Source organism: Haemaphysalis longicornis, unplaced genomic scaffold (genome assembly GCF_048455015.1).
Source record: "Haemaphysalis longicornis isolate Haplotype H1 unplaced genomic scaffold, Haemaphysalis longicornis Haplotype H1 scaffold_2, whole genome shotgun sequence".
NCBI classification, from domain to species: Eukaryota; Metazoa; Arthropoda; class Arachnida; order Ixodida; family Ixodidae; genus Haemaphysalis; species Haemaphysalis longicornis.
Window position 1 is genome coordinate 223,105,246 of NW_027526295.1, and position 14,025 is coordinate 223,119,270.

General features: G+C 47.7%; 1 protein-coding gene across 1 annotated transcript in view; it reads left to right on the top strand.

Moving 5' to 3' along the window:
• Nucleotides 1-14,025, top strand: part of LOC144168516 (uncharacterized) — a 105,007-nt gene that overhangs the window by 17,077 nt on the left and 73,905 nt on the right. Inside the window, exons 13-22 of the mRNA XM_077697485.1 lie at nt 830-1,000; nt 1,696-1,921; nt 2,553-2,777; nt 3,480-3,605; nt 5,140-5,378; nt 6,317-6,498; nt 7,686-7,963; nt 9,502-9,632; nt 10,934-11,240; nt 11,906-12,258. Of these exons, the coding sequence (XP_077553611.1) occupies nt 830-1,000; nt 1,696-1,921; nt 2,553-2,777; nt 3,480-3,605; nt 5,140-5,378; nt 6,317-6,498; nt 7,686-7,963; nt 9,502-9,632; nt 10,934-11,240; nt 11,906-12,258 (2,238 nt within the window). The remainder of the gene's footprint in view (nt 1-829; nt 1,001-1,695; nt 1,922-2,552; nt 2,778-3,479; nt 3,606-5,139; nt 5,379-6,316; nt 6,499-7,685; nt 7,964-9,501; nt 9,633-10,933; nt 11,241-11,905; nt 12,259-14,025) is intronic.

Below are 14,025 nucleotides of genomic sequence, written 5' to 3' on the forward strand. Positions count from 1 at the left end.
ATCTTTAATAATGTGTAAAACCAGTGTTGATGCCAGTTTACAGACCACTTTTATTTCTCTTCCACATATTTTATTACTACCAAAAGGTGACTACTAAAAATTTAATCGTTCTGTATGGACTAATAACTTATGGTAAAAAAATGCTTCCCTCAGCAGCTGCCTGGACCAAGGCGGCTGATTCTCTCCCCCCCCCCCCCCCCCTTCCTTTGTTGGATAATTTTTAGATCTATTTATCTTTAAAAGATTGACAGAAAACACACAAACAGGCCGCATTTTCTCTCTCTTTTACCTGCACTATTAGAACGAATAAATGTCAGGGCCTGAGATTGATTGATTGATTGTGGGGCTTAACGCGCCGACGCTTCACAGGCCATGAGGCGTGTCATAGTGGAGGGATCCGGATTAATTTTGACCACCTGGGGATCTTTAACGTGCGCGGAAAGCTCCAATTACACACGGGCATTTTTGCTTTTCACCTCCATCAGAAAATCGGCTCCGCAGCCGGGAATCGAACCCGCGACTACGTGGTCAGCACAGGGCGTGAGAACTAAAGCCATCATTTGTCCTTGTGCCATTGCCTTATAAGCAAGAAAAATTTAAAAGGACAATTAAAATGATAATTAGGACATCAAAGGTGTAATAAAGTTAGTACACGTCTTTACACATGCGGAATAATTGTCTGCATGTGTGAAGACAAGTGCGAACTTGATCCCTTTCCGCTTCCTTTGCTCGTCGATCTCTCTTCCAGCGACGTCTTGCTGACGGGTTTAGTGCTGATGTGAACGGGAAGCGGCGCCGATGCATGCTTGTTGTCCCCATTCGCTTCCAGAATGTCACCAGCTGGTCGACCCGGAACCTTACTACAAGGCCTGCCTGCACCGGACGTGTGCTTGCAGCGGCCCCGTCAAGGGCTGCGTCTGTCCGTCCCTGGCCGACTACGCGGCCGAGTGCACCAGGAAAGGACGCCTCACCGAATGGCGACGCCACCTGCCGCTTTGTGGTTAGTGGCTGCGCGCTCTACAGTGTTCTTTGTGTAACAATGTACATCATTCTGAAATTAGCAGCTGTAACACAGCAGCTAGGAATACTGTTTTTTAAGAGAAATCGAGAGACAGGCAAACTTTCATTCTTTGATATAGGCCACAAAAATAAGAGGTAAAAGCAAGAAAAAAAGTATCAAGGACACATTTTTTATGGGGTAAAAGCAGTAAAAATTTCAATTGAGAACCTTATATTTGTTACTTCTGCACGTGGCCTCTCGTGGTAAAGCGGTGTTCCAAAGCATAAGCTGCCTTTACCGAGGTTACGGGTTCAACGTAAAGTACTCCACGTCTATAATTGTGAAACCATAAATATTAACAAGCGATACATCGTGCAACCTGAAAATTAGATTAGGAACATTGGAGATAACTTATTAATGTTATCTATTCATCTGGACGTGCGGTTCAGTGATACAGATATTGCAACTGCTGTTCCTTTCAGTATTCACAAGTTTTTTTTTTTATTGCGTATATTTTGCACTCTTGTTTTTGAATTCTTGGCATAATTAGCTTCTGCACGCGTTTTACTAGCTGTAATCGTATTAGGTAATCGTAAAAGCGCAGTCACAGCCCAGCTTTCTGGCTTTCCGGCTACCGCGCACGCCGGGTTGGTTTGTATTGAGAGCGGCATAACGTAGCGCTACCCTTCTTTCAGCTGTCAGCTGTCCCAGCGACATGAGGTGGACCGAGTGCGCGCGGCACAAGAGCTGCTTCGGGGTGGCACTGGGCGACCGGGCGAACTCATCCTGCGTCGAAGGCTGCGTGTGCGCGGACGGATACAACAAGGACTCGCTCTGCCTGCCGATAGACTACTGCCCGTGCCTGCACGAGCACAAGAAGTACCTGCCGGGTACCGTACGCAAGATGGGCGGCCAGACCTGGTAAGTAAATGGCGCATCCGCAATAACAAGGAAAACGAACGACTTAGCAGGACTTCTTGTGACGGGAATCGTAATTTCTGAGGTCTAAAAGCACCACGATTTATTTTCTTAATTTTTTACAGGGAGTTTTACCTTCAGCATTAATATATTCCTTTTCAGTGATTACAGCTGAGCTTTCTTTATAATAATGTTCTTCAGATTCTGTTGACACAATCGGAATCTTACGGTCGCTCTTTATGTGTGCGAATCTTGACACTTTGTTGCAATCGATTCACATCAGCTAACTGAAACCGACTTTTACTTTTTGCATTGCAACCATTTGTGCAGAAGTAAACAGTTTGATGGGCGTGACATGGTTGCCCGAATCCACTTTTTATGCACTCCTCGTTTTTTGTGATAACCGTACGAGCAATTCTATTTCATCGCCGATGTTCATCGTACTATACGGCTCTCATTTCAAGTACAAAGTGAACATCGACCCCTGAGGTTGACAGCAAAAGTAACGGCGTGCATAAGCAAGTACCAGCTCGTAGAAATCAACCAGGTACGCTTCGTCGGGCGAACCGAACCCTTTTGCCTTGGATTCCTTACGTCACTCCATTGTTATCTAATTCTCGTCATCTGTGCGCAGCGAGTGTGAAAACGGCGAGTGGGACTGCTCAGAGGACGAGGAGCATCAGGCGGTGCCCGACTCCCCGGCACCGAGCATCACGGGAGAGGAATCCGAATCTGCGCAGTGCGCTCACGACGAGAACTCCGAGTACGTTAGCTGCGTGGACGCCTGTCCGCTGACGTGCGACAACGTCAATTCCGAAACCTCCTGCCCACCCAATTACGCCTGTCGCCCCGGCTGTCGGTAAGACTGAGTGCGTGTACTTAGAACGCGTTTTCAGTGTACGCCTTACATCCGCAACTTGTATTTTTTCATCATTTTTTTGCGATAATTATACAAATAAAAGTGAGGCGCTGGCTCAACAAAATTAATTTTTGTGTTTGCAAATAGCCTGTTAGAAGGAGATAAAAATGCCCACATTAGTGGGAAGAGAGCGTGTGAAAAGCGAACGTATGGTCGCCCTCCACAGTAAGGCACAGCACGCAGGAAACATCTACTTTCACGGCGCCTGTTCTGTGGTAGTTCGAAAGTCCTTAATAACACTCCCTACAGAGGTTAGACAACCAGACAGGGGAGTTTCTTATAACAGCTATGCCATGGTATTTGGTCGGAACATGACCATGATTTCCCTGAAGTATTTTTTGTAGTACTTTTAAATATTAAGAAGGAATGCGGGTATTCCTACTTGATATTCATACTTCGTGCACGTGAATGCCGTATGTCGTTCGTAACGTTCACTAACAAGTGTCGGTTCACCTTGTGACCGTAAAACTATCATGCCTCCAGCTAAATAAATTCTGTTGGACCAAGCTGGTTCAGTCGAATATTGGTGTAAATATATTGCATCGTTTGGTGAAATGAAAATGATAGCGGTACTTTTGACTGATATTTTCTGGAAGGGCCACTGTGACTTACTTGCGGCTGACGTGCCGTTTGCACTTACAGTTGCAAACTGGGATTCGTGCTGCAACCGTCCACCAACAGCTGCGTGCCCCAGAGCGAATGCAGCTGCAAGCACGGCGGCAAAGTCTTCCCGGCAGGCTCGGAGATCCAAAGGGACTGCAACAAGTGGTAGGTGGCTGAGAACGTACGATGACGAACGCTTTTAACCAAGTCTAAATTGTTCTTACACGTCGATATGCTCTCAGTTGAACGTTGTACCATGTGTAACTGATGCAGCCGGCTCGAATCTGTTTAGTTGGGTGTTCGCATGACTTTACGACTTTGGCGCAAATCGCAGTTAAGAACTTAGGACGGTGGCATTTTGCAAGCCCGGGCGCCATGTTGTATGTACGCCGTACTTGACCGTATCTGGGAAACCTAGGCTACCGTTATGCAGTTACTGGCACCGCTCGATCCAGCAGTGCGCGAAAGGATCATTTGTTTGTGCAGTTTCTTATAGCGAAATTTTCTTGGTCTCCGCGATGGTGGTGTCGTAACCAAAACTCATACAGAAAAGCCAACTTTACACAATGAAAGGACATACGGTGATGATAATAATGAAACAAGGAAAAAAAAGCTTCTTGTGGTCAGAATCGAATGTGCATTCCGCGAGTTTTGAAGTTGAAGTCTATTCGATTGCGCCGTTCTCACAAGTTCGAAGACGTTTGCATTTGAATTTGAACACCTCACTTGGTACGACGGTGATGGGGAGAGGGCGCAGCTTTCTCGCGAGGAATTCGTTTGCTGTAGTGTGAGTTTGGACTTTGACTCACAGGCACTTTGCACTTTGATTGTTGCCGCTTTGACTTTGGCACTTCGCTATTTGATTTTCGCAAAAAAGAAAGCTTCGCGTTTCAACCATTGTTGTCATTAGATGGAGGGGCTTATGAATTGTGTTGTTCAATTATAACTCCTCTTTTTGGGGAGGAAGCTTTTGATCTGTATGCGGTAGTTTTATGTTACGCGTCTAAGAAGCGATTCGATGAGTATTTTTAACTAGGACATTTCTAATGTGCCCAAGGTCGTTTTTACGTTAAACAATGTTGACGGGTATGAACCAGGCAACTATTGTCAGTAGTTCGACACATTATTTGCCTTTACGTACTTAGTGTTCGTATTCACTGTTATGGCTTAAAATGCTTTTTCTACGTCTAACTCGCTTTTGATACGCCACAGTACATGGAGTAATGTGACCTACAAAACGAGGAAACGACGATGAACGCCGAACCATAGGAAAAAGCCAAGAAGAGTGTCGATTAACAAACATTACGTTTACTACGTGGACGTAAGACGAAAAAATTTGTTATCAAAGTTCCCAACACATCCGGATGTTGCTTCTAATTACACTTCAGGTTGATTCATCTTTGTCGATGAATCCGCAACACTTGCTGGGGTATTCTGAAATATCCGTGCCTATGTCCAGTTATAGACCCTTAATGCTGGTACATTGGTCGTCTTTTACCTCTTGTTACGCTGCAGATTCTTAAAAAAAAGCATCTAGTTTCCTATCGGCCCATATTCGCATTCCTTGAGTGCATTCTTGTCTACGTTGAGGAGTATATGGGCAAGCCCGAAAGCCGCTGTCGTCATGAATGCCGTGGTGGCGATCCTTTTTACTGCTTTTTATTCGCTCGGTGATAAATTGACTATCGTCTGGCCACAGCACGTGCTACGGAGGACTGTGGGAGTGCGACCGGAAGAACTGCCCGGGAGTGTGCACCGCGTGGGGCGAGTCGCACTTCAACTCGTTCGACGGCCACATCTTCGACTTCCGCTCGGACTGCGAGCTCATGCTGGCCAAGGGGAGACTGGCCGACGGCAGCCACTTCGAAGTCACCGTCCAGAACGTGCCCTGCGCCGCGGGAGACAACGTCTGCAAGAGGACCGTCCGGATCGCCGCCCGTGCGTCTTTTTGTAGTCTTTCTTATTGTAATGCCTGCAATATTCGCTAAGTTCGCGTGCTTCCATTTTTCGTTGGAAAAAGCGCTTATGAAGCCACGCTTTATCCATGTTCAGATCCGCTGCCCTTGCAGGATGTCAGAACCGTGCGCGAGGAAGTGGGAGCTCTTGCTTCGGGGACGGGACTTATTCCCTTGCACGCTCATTGTATCTTTATTCGTAGATATATGACAAGGCATCAAAATCACGACGCAAAAAAGTGCCCAGAAATTTCCAGAAACGTTAAAGTGGGAATCGTAGTATAGTGCGTAAGCAATCTTTGGAGCCACTTATTTTAGCACGTACATCTCAACGTATTCAACGTGTGTGTGGACCACTCCAGAACTCAGCGAACTCGAGAATCATAATCACAGTCATAACCTTAGCTCAGTATGTCATATAAATACCCCACGTGACCCAAGTCATAGCATAGCAGCATCAGAAACCATGCAACATAGACTTATGTCATAGTCATCATACACAGTTATAATCATGGGTAATTGTCGTGAACATCACCCTAGTGCTGATATTGCGCAGTCATAAGTCATTGCCGTGCACCCCAGTCACTCACATTCATACGCATAGTTGTCATAAATCGTAGCCATGCATAATCATGTAAAGAAACATAGTCTTATACTAGTAGTCGCAAGAACACAGTCACGTATATAACACAGTCATAATAATAATATACTTGCAACATAAAGGCAATATATAGTAGATATGACCAGAGCGCGTCGTGTCACGCGTAACATACTGACGGAAAGATCCCGGGGATAAGTAACCTGAGAATGCTCACGCATTAAAACAATTATTTGTTTTCTTGCAAAACGACAAGCGGCTTTCGTTTATAAGCGATGATATCTCTAAATGCTTCAGTGTTTGGATGACTATTCTTTCGGCAGGCGGCCAAGAAGTGATCACGTTGGGGGCCACTAAGAACTTACCTGCTGTGAGGTTTGGGCCCGGCTACCTGCTTCGAGAGACTACCCTGCATGTCACCGTCTACACTGAGATCGGGCTCGTCGTGCAATGGGACAAAGGCACAACCGTGTCCCTGGTCGTGCAGCCTGCTTGGCGAGGGAGAGTAAGTCCTGACTTCATTGACTGAGTGCGAGACCATGTGGGCACAGGTTTTCACGCCGGGGGGATTTCGCGCAACACGCCCAATAGTCTTGCATCCGAAATACATTGTTGGTAGGATACGCTGTCCCCGAAAATCCACGAAGATTTAAACAGCGTGCACAGACAGCACAACAACCAGTAGGCAACATGTGCGTGTGTCTGGATCTTTCATCATCCGCGAGATTTTTGTTATGACCCCTAGCACTCGCAAAAATCGATGGCAAACAATGCGGCGCTCCTTAATGATCCTACGAAGTTAGTTTTAATGCTCAAAGTTGTACTGAGATGGATTTCGAACGAAAGTTAAACTCGAGAAGAAGAACGATAACGATGAGCGTTTAGCTGGGGGAATCGCAATAAGACGCAAATACAGTCGAACCTCGTTATAGCGGAGTAGTATCGAAAAAGCGAATTCATTCGTTATATTCAACATTCGTTGTAACAGTAGATGTTATATAAAAATCGGCATAACAAATAGAAACTGGCTCGGAAAAAAATACTTCATACAAAAAAGCATTTTTCTTAGGCTTCGAATCCACTAAAAACAAGGTAACCCGTACCTGGCTCCTTTTTGCATTTCAACCTCAATGAACCGGAACATGAGCACGTGAAATTACAACAGAACATACTAGTTCCTTGACGATACAGGCCTGCGTCCTTATTAAGCGTCCTTATAAAGAGTGAGCAAATAAAGTTTGTATTTAGTTCGCTATAGCAGATAATTCACTATATCAGTGTTCGTTATGACGAGGTTGAACTGTAGTAGCAAAAATAAAAAAAAATGGAGGGAAAGCCTGAGCGAGAGAGAGAGAGAGAGAGAGAGAGAGAGAGAGAGAGAGAGAGAGAGAGAGAGAGAGAGAGAGAGAGAGAGAGAGAGAGAGAGAGAGAGAGAGAGAGAGAGAGAGAGAGAGAGAGAGAGAGAGAGAGAGAGAGAGAGAGAGAGAGAGAGAGACGGACACCAACCTACCAGAACAAATAAATGCTTTGTAACGACAACTGCAAGTTTGCTTTGAATGAATGCATTATTTTGATTGCACCACTTTGGTTGCATTGTTACTCGATGCCGCGGTAGGCTATAGCCTAACTTAAAATTGAGAGCGCTGATAGTGTGGTCCCCTGCGCGATCGCTGATGCCACCTCCCTTGGCAGGTCAAAGGGCTGTGCGGGAATTTCGACGGCGACCAGAACAACGACTTCCAGACGCCCGCGGGCGGTGTCGCAGAAGGCGACGCCCGTGTCTTCGGGGACGCGTGGAAACTGCAGGAATCGTGCCGCTCCAACTTGACGTCGATCAGTGGCGACAGTCACGAAGTGTGCGAACACAAACCGCACCGCACCGCTTGGGCAACGCAGCGCTGCGAGGTGCTCAAGTCGACCTTGTTCGAACCTTGCCATACGGAAGTCGACGTGGAACCGTACTACGAGAGGCAAGCGCGTTTGTGTCCCGTATCCCCTATCAGGGTCCTAGGACTGACCTTGCTGTAACTGGGTGTGAGCTTTATAGCTAAGGCTACGCGGGTAGATTAATCGCCACGCGTCCATGGTATCAGCATTTTCACGTCTATGGGATGCAAAAGCGCAACGGACATGATGTCTCGCGATAGCCTACCATCCGAAAGTTGACTTTATTCTACTCCGATATGTCAACATTGTCACTGTGCTACTTTTATTTTTCTAAAACAAAAACTGTCTACAAAACCCTCCGAAAAGGGGTAGTTGCAGTTTCTTTTGGACAGGAAAGCCGAAGCCAAGGAGTGGAAAACAAACTTGGTATCCGGGAACACTATGAAATATCAACTAAATTCAGAAGAGTGTATACCTAATGTTAGGCTTTCTTCTATTGTCTAAAGATTATTAGGGGAAACTTTACACACATGTTAAATATTTAGATCTCCAGAAATAAAAGTGTTTTTCTTGTGAATTCGGCGTGCCAGTATTTATAGGGACTCTGCAGCACTGTCGATAAACGCTTTCACTCTTTCCTTTGTGTCTAGAAGCACTGCGAAAGCTACAGCTATCGCCAGCCCACAGTGGCCGTGCGTGATCTTCTCGCCGCAGCAGATGCACCTTCCATTTCTGCTTTGCTTTTGTTGCGTTTTTGAAAGTGGCTCTCTAATGCGTTTACTGCTGCAACTGAAGGAAGGCAAGCCAATAGCCGCTGCACCTCTGTGATGACGATTTTCGAGAGCTCGAAGCATGCCATTGCCGGGAAAGAGAAAATTTTTGAGCAAGTTTCTGAGTTATCTGATGGGTATAGAGCAGTGATTTTTGGCGGAGGCACTTTGTGACCCCTATTTCAAGTACTGAGTGTGTATGTCGACTACGCTGTGAAAGCAATTAGGATATAAAAAAAAGTCTAGAAAAGTGTTGCAAATTTCCTTAAAGGGGCCCTGTAACACTTTTTTCAATTTTATTAAAATCTTAAATGCTGGCAGAACGTAGTCACCCAACCCACCCAGCACTTAGAGTAGGGGGTCGCAAGTACCTCAGCCAAAAATTACTGCTCTATGCCCATCAGATAGCTTGTAAACTCGCCCAAAAGATTTTTCTCTCTTTCCCGGACTTGATGTTCTACGACTGCTCGAATTGCGTCACTAAGGCCTTGTAGCTGCTGTTGGTCGGTTTTCCTCCAGTTACAGCAATGAACACTTTTCGATAGCAGTCTTAAAAAAAAAGCCTCAAAAACAAAGCAGAAACGGAAGGCGTATCTGGTGCGGCGAGCAAATCACGCAGTGCCGCTCCGTGCTGGCGATAACTATAGCTTTCGCAGTGGTTCCAGACGCGAAGGAAAGAGTGAAAGCGCTTATCGAAAGTGTTGCAGGGTCCCTTTAAAAGGGGCAATAAATGGGCGCTTTCGAAAAGAACGCAACTCAGGGTTTCAGTAAGGGATGAGCTGGCAGTGCGTCAGCTATATAGCGCAGTTCTGACGTCTTTTCTCATCCCCTTGGTTCGTCCATGTGCGCAGGTGCGTGCAAGATGTGTGCGGCTGCGACTCTGGCGGCGACTGCGAGTGCCTGTGCACCAACATCGCGGCCTACGCCCACGAGTGCAGCGCGCAGGGAATCCACATCAAGTGGCGCTCCCAGTCGTTATGCCGTGAGTGCTGGCATGCACCATTGCGCGCTATTGGAACAACCTTTCGTGTGGTTTAAATCCTTGTACTATATAAAGTGAACGCTCTAAATACTCAGGCGAGCGTCGAACATGCGAAATTTCCGGCAGGAAGTAATCCGGCAGATAATTTCTGCGCTTCATGGTTCGCAAACTTATTGCACAGCTATTACAAATCCTGGCGAGGACACGGGTGCGATTCTGGTGGCGGCGGCCGTTTTTCTGAGAGACAAAAAGAGGCAACGCCCATGTATTGAGAATTCGGCACACGTTAAAGGGAGGCCAGAGTCTAAATGCTCATTTTAAAGAGGACATTGACCCAAAACAACGATGCCAATCCTAAACTTCAAACAACTATTCTAGGCAATAAGAAAAAACAGATGGGTCGACCCACCAGTCCCTTTCTCGCCGGGTGCTCATGACGTCGCAGGAGCTTATTTGTGCGACTGCCATTCACCGACCAACCTCTTGTTTAAAATTTGACACTTTTTCAATATTTTTTATCCTTTTCTGTTTTAAAAACTGCCGTTAAGAACTCGTGCACTGTGCTTGATAAACCTCTCAAGCGTGGCTTCTTTTTTTACAGCGTGGAAGAGATTGATTGATTGATTGATTGATTGATTGATTGATTGATTGATTGATTGATTGATTGATTGTAGGGTTTAACGCGCCGACGCAACGCAGGCGATGAGGCGCGCCGTAGTGGAGGGTTCCGGATTAATTTGACCACCTGGGGATCTTTAACGTGCACCGAAATCTTGTACACACGGGCGCTTTTGCTTTTCACCTCCATCAGAATAGCGGCCACCGCGGCCGGGAATCGAACCCGCGTCCTCGTGATCAGCAGCACAACGCCTTAGCCGCCGAGCCACCACGGCGGATGCAGCTTGGTACAGCCCAAAAAACGTAATGCACCTAAAGTGGGAAACGTTTTTGCTGCAGCTAGTTCTCAGCTGAGAACGAGGAACTAACGTTGGAAGGAGAAAGTCAATGTTGGCCAAGCTTTAAACCTAGGATTGCGGTCTTAGTGATGATATAGTAGAAAACTGGCTTTCACCTTCACTCAGGTGCAGGTAAGCGGATTCTGGGGAGGAAACTTCGGCCGACCTTTCACTGCCCCTCTTTAATAGCTCATACCTCGAAATTTCTACTAGCTTAGCATTGTACGACGCTCTGTGATTTCTAGCGTTCTAGCGTCCGACTGAGTTCAATATGCATTTAGAATCAGTACGGTGAGCATAAATTGAGGTCAACTTACATTATGCACCGTTTCACTTACCCGACAGCCATCCAGTGCGACGCCGAGTGCTCCGAGTACGACGCATGCATCCCCGGCTGCCCACCAAGAACGTGCGAGACGTTGGGCGCCGAGTTTGGCGACGAAAAAGAGCCCTGCGACAACAGTACAGCGACCTGCATCGAAGGGTGTCGGCCCAAGCCGTGTCCGGCGGGCTTCGTGTACGACAACGAACGTGACATGAACTGCGTGCCCGAATCTCAGTGCCGGTCGCCCTGTCAGGAGATCAACGGACGCGTCTACTACGAAGGGGAGCGCATCGAGGATGCCACCGTAGCGGAGCCCTGCGAGTCATGGTGGGTCAGACTCAGTGCGGACGCTGCATCGGGTGAAAGGCGATTTCGCGTTTCTGGCGTTTTTTTATTTGTTTTGAAACAATGATGACTCAAGATGAACTTAAAAATTCATAGTTAAATATTTGCGGCCGCCGACCAAGGGTTTATAAAAAGGTAAGAAAGACGTTTCGCCTTCCACAGGGAAACCTTGTTCACTAAACCTTTGGTCGGTGGCCACAAGTTTTTAACTATGAATTTCTTACCCGAGAAGCCACGGTTTCGTCAAACCTTAGATTTCCTGAACTTAAAAAAATATTAGCATGCGTGAGAACACATACGAGTTGGTGTGAGTTTGTATTCCCGTCAGAAAGCAGAGTCTGCACAACATGCTCTCGAAATAGTCCCGCATTTTAAATTTCCCGCGTCTTTAATGCGAAAGCATTAGATGAGCTGGCAGGGGAAAGATCCATGCATCCATGTAACCGAAACGTGGAGGACAAAATGGTCAACGGGGCATATAGAGAACAAATGTACAATTAGTTAGTTGAAAAGAAAATTGGGTGCATTCGGCACTGAATGGAAATCGAACCCAGGACCCTCTTAATTAGAGACGGGCACTCATTGGTCTATTGATTGTCCTCCACGTGAACGCTTACCAGGACTTCACTGTTCCATTACCATCGCAGCTTCTGCCGCCGCGGCAGCATCGTGTGCACGGGACATCCGTGCCCCAACACGGAGCCGCCCCTGGTGGCCAGATGCCGTGCGAGTGGCTGGACCCCGTGGCTCAACCCGGCGGCCCGGGCCTCCGGAGACTTCGCCCTGCTGGCGGACTCCCGGTTCGCCTCCATGTACGGCGCCTACTGCAGTCTCGCCCAAATCACTGACATCCAGTGCCGCGTGGCGGCCACCGGACAGGACTTGCTGGCATCCGGCCAGATGGCCAGTTGCAAGCTCCCGCGGGGCTTCGCCTGCTACAACAGGTACCAGGCGGGCGGCGCTTGCCTCGACTACGAAGTGCGTCTCTTCTGCAACTGTGGTGAGTGCGGATCGCGTGTGCTCGCGGAAACAGACTGCGGGTTGCAGAGCGAGCTCATCGATTTCGAAGAGGTATCGGGTGGAAACGTCCTTGATTTACTGAATGCTCGTGAGTTGAGCTATGACGTTGGCTCGAGTCTTTAAGCTAAGCCTTGCCTCATGACCACCGTGCCTATCGCGTACGGTCTTCACTGATGTGCCGAACTATATCCTGAGCTGCCAAACGCATGCTGCAAATGATTTTTTTGCTGGGATGAGCATGACACACTCGTAAGCCTTGTTCGCGCCCATCGCCTGACTCAAAGCTGCAATAGATGCCGAGGAGAAAAGTTTCACGCCGCCTCTTTGTGTTCATTTGATGCGCTGAACCGGTGACCTTACGGCTCCACATCGTAGTCGAAAAAGCACTGATTACTACACTCCCTCATGCGAAATTTGGGCGCAGCGTGAACTGCAGTCTTCTCGGTCACGGCACATATCTGCGGCGTCTCAGGAAGTGATCGTGTGATCAGCGAACGCACGGCGGCGCGCGCTACACTGCCGTTATCTCGCAGCGCGTCGCCGCCACCAAGCATGTTTTTGCAAGTCGTGTTTGAACCACCCGCGCAAATGTCACGTGGTTCGAATGAGCCACGAACGGAGGCGCGTCTGGCAAAAGTGTGAAGGGGAGGGTGCCTCTCGGCGGGGACGCATGCTGAAACAGTGAAGGGAGGCAGTGATAAAAATAACGTCATAGCAGCGCGTGCCGCCCTCCCCCTTACACTTTCGCCAGACGCTCTGACGAGCGTCTAGTGCGGGCTCAGCATACTGGCCTCCTCCTCACACTTTCGCTACACTTTCCTCCACCGTTTTCTTTCTGTCTTCGGTCCCTCGGTTACAACCCCGTCGCCACCACGGAACCACAGTAGCGACCGCCAAAGTGCTGCACACTAAAACAAACGTGAGGGCGTTTAACTTGATCCATGCGACAGTATTGCGTTAGAATTTGTCCTCCCCTTATTGCCCCTTTTGCGCGTTTCTACTTTGAACCAAGTGATGAGTCGGACATAGACCAAACTTTGAAAGGAACGCTCGTGAACAGGCATTGTCCGTTTCAGCGGCACGTTTTCGTAGCATAGTGTTGTCTTCCTGCCGTCGACGCTCTTGTACACGACCACTCGTGACACTTGTAGAAAGCGGGGCGTCCCAGCACACTGGACGTTCCCCATAAGCGAGGTGCATCTGCTGCCTGCCCGAACGGGTGCAGTTCCGTGTAAATTCGCATTCGAACGCGTTGCGCGCACTGCGCCCTCTTTAACTGGCTCCGCGCAAAATGGCCCTTCACAAACCGACAAACGGGCTTTTGTTCCCATGGGCGGTGTGATGTTGACGCATAAGTAAGGAAAGATACCTTTAACGAGAGACAGTTGCTACTGGTTGCTGCAAGCGGATGTATTCTTGCACATACATATCCCCTATACTGCAGAACATGGTGCACAACCAGTCATCTCTTGCGCTGCAATTTTTTTTTGAGGGGGAGGGGTGCGCACACAATAAGGGGGCGTCATTTTAGATGTTTTTAGGACATAAATATACATGCAAGTAAGAGAAACAGTGATATATTGCGTATCTGCTCCTGTCACGCTGCGACCCAGATTTTAAAAACAGAAAATTTAATATTTCGATGGAAAGAACCAAAAATTCTCAACTGTAGATAGCTCTAGTGACTTGGTATTGCTTCTTTTTTCTTAATTTCATCATGAGTGTGAATGGGGAACACCCTAGCTAA